This window comes from Nelumbo nucifera, chromosome 1 (genome assembly GCF_055504915.1).
Source record: "Nelumbo nucifera cultivar China Antique chromosome 1, China Antique-T2T, whole genome shotgun sequence".
NCBI lineage: Eukaryota > Viridiplantae > Streptophyta > Magnoliopsida > Proteales > Nelumbonaceae > Nelumbo > Nelumbo nucifera.
The window spans coordinates 154,973,998-154,981,174 of NC_142649.1; the positions used below are offsets into that span (position 1 = coordinate 154,973,998).

Genomic DNA, 7,177 nt, shown 5'->3' on the forward strand with positions numbered 1-7,177 from the left:
AATAATCCCGGAGTGCTTAAATATCACCCCAGAAAGGACAATCAATTCAACCTTTAACCAAAAGGAGTAATCCTGCCACAGCTTTGGCAATGGTATATTCCCTTCTCTGCGACATATTCTTATGTGTCAACCCAGACCCCAGATACCAGTCACCCAGGTCAATCTAGGCCGTCCATGTTAATCTGAAGGGCCCATGTTGGTTCAACATCATTGGTAAACTAAACCCTAGAAAGGTGGGAAAAGAACAGTTGAAAAAACAAAGAAGAGAAGAAGAATTACATTTGAAAACAAAAGAATAGTTAATTTCTGTCTGGAGGACAAAAATCCCTCTCTTCTTATCTGACCGGTCAAAGGAACAATTAAAAGCTCTCATTCAAAGAAAATAAACAAGATTACTCTGAACAGGACGTGCATTGACTGATTCTTTGTTTTCCCTTTTCTTTGACTAGCTAGCATCCACAACACTACTAGCTTTTTCTAATCATAAACATACTGAAACAAAACAACTAATCAAGATTAAACAAAGAAAACAAGAAAAGAGAAGAGAAACACTGTGATTGATCTGTAGATGAAGTTACTAAGAAGAAGAGGAGGAATCGAATTGGTAATATTTATCGACTGCAACTGTTACGTCCCAGGTGCAACTTAATCCCTTGGGGATGATGACTAGATCTCCAGCACCGAATTCCACACAGTCTGAGGATCCTTTTGTGTATGATTTCACCTTCCCTCTCAGTAAATAACATGTCTCTCTTGCATCAAACTTGAGTGGAAATTTTCCTGGAGGACAACCCCATCTATACAAAGAAGAAGAAGAAGAAGAAGAAGAAAGCAGTAGCGTGAGAACAACTGAAAGCAGCAACCTTATGTGATAGAAAAAAGATGTCGTTTAACAAGTTAATTAATGAGAACGAAGAAGAAAATCAAGGGGAGGAGGAAAATACTTACTTAGGCCATGATTTAATACCCAATTCAGCTAAACGTGAATCTGATGGATTCCGCTCCACGATGATGCTAGGATTGTTGATAGAATCTGAATTTAATTCTGTGGCCATGAAAAAGAAGAAAAAGACAGAAAAACAAGATGCGAAAGAATAACGGAAGAGAAGATAAGAATGTAGGAAGGATGGTGTGGGGGGAGGAGTGATATGGGTGTTTGGGGCTCTCTATTATTTATCTTTCCTGTAGTTAGGATTTATTGGGTTTTTTGTTTCTGAGAAGGAAATAAGGAATCTTTACATGAAAAAGGTAGAATATATAATACAGGTAGAACAGAAGGAAGACGAGAGAGAGAGAGAGAGAGGTTTGTAATAACTAATCAGCAAGTACATCAGATAGAGTTATTATCTCGTGAGAATTTGAGTGCTTGAGGGATTTCTTATTACAGGATAAAGTCTAGAAGGAAAAGAAAATATATATTTAAGAAAAAAACTATTAAGGATTGTTTGTTGGGACGTTCTCAGAAGTATAAAGAATCAAGAATCACGTGGCAACATGGTTGGAGCTCAAAATGGGTCCAATTTGTTCTCTTTTCAACCTCACACAAAAAAAAGTTTCAACTGAAAATCCTTATCACGTGTTCAAGATTAGACCATATTTTGTCTTTTAAATGAATTAAAAACATTAATTTAGAGGGCTAATAATTTGAACATATCCAATATTTTATGAAGGTGGCAGATCCATGGTTTTAATTGTCTTAATGAGAAGCTGCTCATGAGGTCATTTGGCCTATATTTGGTTTGATACACAATATAAGGAAGAAACAGAAAGTTGGGGGAACTATCAAACCAAACACAGCCTTAGTGTTAAAGTTAAAAAAAAAAAAGGGTTATAAAGGAAATAAGAACCTTCCACGTGGCAACTTCTTATTGACCATACGAAGGCTGATGTTCCTCTTTTCCACCTCTAATTCATTCATTATCTAATTAATGACACTGACATTGTATTCAGTATGGGGAAACTGTGTCAAATAATCTTGTTTGGTCAAATATTAAGTTATGTTTGATGTATAAATTAAAGAAACACTTTATCTAGAGGAATGAAATCAAAACCAATATGACCTCTTTGATAGCGCCTTTGTATCGGGTTTTCTTTTTCTGTTTGAATTAGGAAATTAAATTGGATTGATCTGAATTAGGCAACAACACAATTTCAGAGCAAAAGGGAGATATATTCATACCACTCTAGTTATATTTTGTTTTAAATACAAATTTTATTTATCCCGAGAAGCCCTCAGATATTGATTGTGATACATCTTCTATGTGCCCATTTGGGAGAGCTTTCAGGCAGCAGCTCCTGGCATTGCAAGGTTAAGTTATCCACAAAGAAACCCATCGGGTCATGTTTGGTGAAGAATCCGGAAGATCCGAAATATATCTCAAGCAATGTTGAAGCCCTCCCAAATGAGTCCAAAATATGCTATTCAGACCGGGTTACTATCCATACAGCTTCCAGTATGTTCTACAGTCTCACATCTCTAACATGATTGTACTTTGTCATTGATGGGATTGTACTTTAGATTAGTGGCTATTAGAGTTAGAGGTGTTGTGGGTGATGTTGAGAAGGGAATAAGTGAAGGTTCAAAATTTCGTTATGTATATACATGCGTCGTTAATATACTTATTTTAAGGTGTTTTTAAAAGAAATATTTGTTAATTTTATATCTTAAATAATGTTATTTCCTTTCCTCTGCGAGATTTTGATATCAAAAACCTAAAAGAAAATCCCAATATACACCCCTTCCACCGTATTAGAGTGTATTTGAAATTTTGAACTTTGGAAACATGTGGACAATCCAATGAATGGATCCTCTATGTACGGGACAACCGGGACACTGGATAATTCAGATTCACTATAGAATTTTCCCACATGGCAAAAATGGGCATAATTGCTTGCCAAGCTTCCTAGTTGATCTGAGTCTAGATGTGGTCATGTTCACGATGTACGGCTTGGGACCATGTGTTGGGACTAGATCCAAACTTTTTTTTTATATATTATATTTCTATAATTATAAAATAAAAGCATAAAAGGAGGTATATGTATCAAGGTTCAAAATATCAATACGTCTCATACGTTGACAAAGGTGTATCGGGTGTTTCAATACTTGTTTTTTTTTATTTTTTTATTTATTTTTTATTTTTTTTAAAACTGGTTTAAGGGAGTCGGTCTAAAACCCCTTCATCCCCTAAATCAATTAGACCCCAATACATCCACTGTAAGTACGTATCGAAGAGATCCCGAAATAATACGTATCAGTCGATACGGACCGGTACATAACCATACTTTAAACCTTGATATTTGTTGCACGTGGTATTAGCAGTGGAGGTCCACTTTAGTCATATAGATTTTATTGCTTCCCTTCAAACCTTTTCACAGAAGTGGGGCATCAGCTTTATGGTAATAGATAAGCATGGGTACCTTTTTCAAGGTCAAGGAAGCAGCAAATTTGGCCTTTTGCATTCAGGAACTTCAGCACCAAGGGACATTATCTCTTAAGAAATATGACAAATAATTGGAAAATATTGATATTGAAGGTTTTCAATTGGCTCAGTTGATAGACTTTGAGATTGATTCCCACCTTCACCCCCAGTTGTGGGGAGGGGGGTGTTGGGTCCAGTCCAATGTGAGTCCATTATAAATGGATCATGTCTAATCTAGTTAAATGTATGTTTTGGACCAGTTCAATTCAATGTTTGGATCGTCCAATCTGTTTAAATTCATTTTGATTTAGATTGGTTTTAATCCAATCTCAGTCCATTGACACATATATTCTTATCTTATATCATGTACTAGATATTGGCTTAATCCAACCCAATCCAATATAAATTAATTACGGATAGACCAGGTCCAATCCAATCTAATAAATATTTTAGACTGAATTGGTCCAATCCAATATATCATGTTAGTCCGTTCAAATTAATTTTGGACTGGACGGGGTCCAATCCAAAACCGGTCCATTGACACCTTTAGATAGAGATCAGATTAGCTGAATTTGATAGCTGTGGGACCAATCATTTTGCTCTATACCAGCTATAAAATGTATATGGCTAGCCGACAACTACTTGATGTCCCCCTTGCATTTATAGCTGGCGTGGGACAAATTGATTAATCCCACAGCCGTTAAAACAGTTATCAAATTCAACTAATCCATAGTCGAGGAGTTATGGGTATTGGGGAATGGGCTACCCTCTCATTGATGTAGAAGGAAACCCTTGATTTCTACAACATTCAAGAGCCTAGTGACCACCCAAATTAGCATTCCACTGTGGGTGGAATGGTAAAATCTTGGGTTAAAAAGCATGAAAAATGTGAATTCATCAACAACAAGACACAGTGTCCAAACATTGTGATTGAATGAGGCAACATCTCTCACATTTTGGTGATCAACATTAAACGTAAAATTTATTGATTCAAGGTTCAAAGTATCGATACTCTTAATGCGCAAAAATCACATATCAGGAGTTTCATTCCATCAATTCTCTTTGTTTTTTTTTTAATTTGTTTTTTTGGAATGGCAATTTGCCATTGGAGATGGAAATTAACTTTTGAAAGAGTTGAAAATTGAAATCACCTACCTCTCTATGTAGGTTAGGTGTTTGGCATCAATGACGTTTCTTCGAAAAATGGCACCACATGCACCATGTCCGGTATCTGTTTTTCCTCTTTTCGGAAAATGCATGATGTTTGGTTAGTCATTTTTTCCAAAAAATGTTTTCTTAAACCAAACCTTACAAATCAGGAAAGATGTGGTATGAGAAAACACCAAAAACAGCAATGATATCAAATAGATATCTATGCAGCACCGTCAGGAAAATGGCATTGTTCCAAACACCGCCTATTCCATCGATCAGGTCTGTTACTCATCATCCATGTCTTCCAAGACTTTGGATAGCCAAAACTAGCATTGGGGAATAGCCTTTTTACATCAGATTAGCATTCATGTTAAACAAAACCATGTTGTCAAAGTTGAACCAAACTGGATGGTTGAACCGGTGACCCAATGATCAGATGAGCTTTCCTACTCTTGGTTATTTGGCAACAGTGTTGTAAGACTTGGCCTGGACCAGACGGTTAGACCATGAAAACCTAGAACTAGTGGCCTTTCTGGGTCTTGGTTAAATGACAGTTTTGATAGATTGAACCGGGAAACCACTCGTTAATCAGCAAAACTAGGACCCGTGTATTATTCCGGTTTTTTATCCCATTTGAGTCTTACAACATTGTTTGACAATATTTATGGCCCAAAAGATCCGGTAGGCCGGTTTTCTGTCTGTTGACATTGAACACAACTACACAAGAATGGTCAAACAATTCACAGACCTTTCAAACATTGGGCTCTCATCCATGCTGTTGTGGGCTAATGGGCTTTGATGATATAAAAGGCCCCTCGTTTTTTCTAGCCCATCTTATGCATCCAAAGATACAGTACTCAAACCATTGGATAACTCTCAATGAGATGGAATTTAAATTCGGATAATCTTCAGCCCGAGGTGAAATTTTGAGAAGAATTTGTCAGTGATATTTTGAAGAGAAATTGGTACTTCTCCCTTGTAGGCTAATCAGAGCTTCTGCCACATTTGGTCAAAGGGTTGACCAGGTTTATCCTACCAACAACACACGTGGCAGAAGATGAATGGTGACTGCATTGAACGCTTTGACCATTGACATGGGCGTTGCCTTTAGAGACTTCATTGGGTCTGAACCATCTAGAAGACTAGAAGTCACCCGTACCACTCTACGTCTCTCCAGTTTATTGATCAGATCAGAGGATCAAGCTCATAGTTTCAAGTTTCAACTCTGAAGACCCGTGATTCAATGGATCTATCCAGCTAGGCAGCTACATCCTGATTCAACGGATCCATGACAATGATCCAAGATTTGAATGACGAGGGCCCATGACTCAATGGATCTACATCTTGAAGAATATTGGGCCAGAAACCGGCTTAAATTCTTGTTCCAAATTAAAATGTACGTTTTTTTCTGAAGCAAGTAGCCAAATAGTTGGACGGTGGTCAAAAATCAAAATGGTCTGTTAAGAAATAACTTTGAAAACGATGTATAAATCAATTATCTAGCAACATCTGATCAGATTATTAGTTTATTCAGATTATGATCTTCTGAATATCTGCCATTACGACCCTCAGGCCACAAATTGATTGATTATATGCAAGTTCAAAACATTATAATGTATCGGGCATATTGTATCGTAAATATCGTAAATATCTCAATAATGTTAATTATTAAGTATTTCTAATTTTTGTTATTTTTAGTGGTAAGCTTAGTTAAGATCAATTCTCTATAAATTTTGAAAAAAAAAAAAGAAAAGGGTGCTGGGTGATCAAAACGCTTAATACATAGGTTCTGTTAAGGCTTTTAAAACCGGACTGGACAGAGAATCGTTCTGGGTTCGGTTCTCTAGTCGAATGGTCCGAATGGACTGCTCGCTCTAACAAAAAATTAAAAAAAAATAAAAAACACAAAAAATGGCATCAAACGATTCAACAGCTCGACCACCCAGATTAACGGTTTATTGACCAAATCAACGGTTTTTGGCCAAAAAGTAGTTTTAGTGTATAATGGAACTGATCAGGTGACTGGTTCCCGATTTTTCCAATCCAACTGTCTAATCCAATCCGATTTTGAAAACATTGGGTTCTAGCATATTGGGGTATATTAACATTTTAAACTTTGGTCCTGTGCTCTCAGACTTGGGCCAACCGGCACAAACCCATCAACAAATATGGTCCAAAATTTTGATTGAAGCAACCTGTTTGTTTCAATAAAAATAAAATGCTTTTTTCCTAATGAAAACAAAGGCAGCCCAAGGGTAGAAAAAGAATAAATTGGCAAATGATACATATGCTTTATACGGATTTATCAGCCAATGGGGCCATGGAGAAAAGATCTGTTGTCCAGTTTGATAACTGGGTCGGCTGGCCCATTGAGTGAAAAGGCGACAAAAAGAGTCGTTTGTCCTCACATGCAGAGCGTTATCTCAAGCTTTTATTATAATTTATAGAAAAATTTAATTAAACCTTCTATATACATTGTCCTCTCCAAAACATTTATTTATGTTTAAATAAATATGCGAATATATCTTTACGATGCACGATATTAAAAATTACCAACATGGACCAAAGTATCGATATTTTTGTTTGGATACATAGAATATCGATGA

General features: G+C 36.5%; 1 protein-coding gene across 1 annotated transcript; it reads right to left on the reverse strand.

Annotated features, from left to right (window-relative positions):
* Window positions 1-275: 275 nt before the first annotated feature.
* LOC104602717 (uncharacterized) lies at window positions 276-1,203 on the reverse strand. Its single transcript, XM_010266498.3, has 2 exons — window positions 949-1,203; window positions 276-797 (listed from the first exon to the last, which is right to left on the reverse strand). Exons 1-2 carry the CDS (start codon window positions 1,053-1,055, stop codon window positions 578-580), a joined length of 327 nt encoding a protein of 108 aa, XP_010264800.1. The 5' UTR covers window positions 1,056-1,203; the 3' UTR covers window positions 276-577.
* Between the last annotated feature and the right edge of the window lie 5,974 nt (window positions 1,204-7,177).

Excerpts from the sequence above, each read along its gene's own strand:
- LOC104602717 (XM_010266498.3), bottom strand. The coding sequence starts at position 1,055 with ATGGCCACAGAATTAAATTCAGATTCTATCAACAATCCTAGCATCATC. Across the intron at positions 798-948 it reads GGTATTAAATCATGGCCTAA|ATGGGGTTGTCCTCCAGGAA; the intron begins GTAAGTATTTTC and ends TTCTTTGTATAG.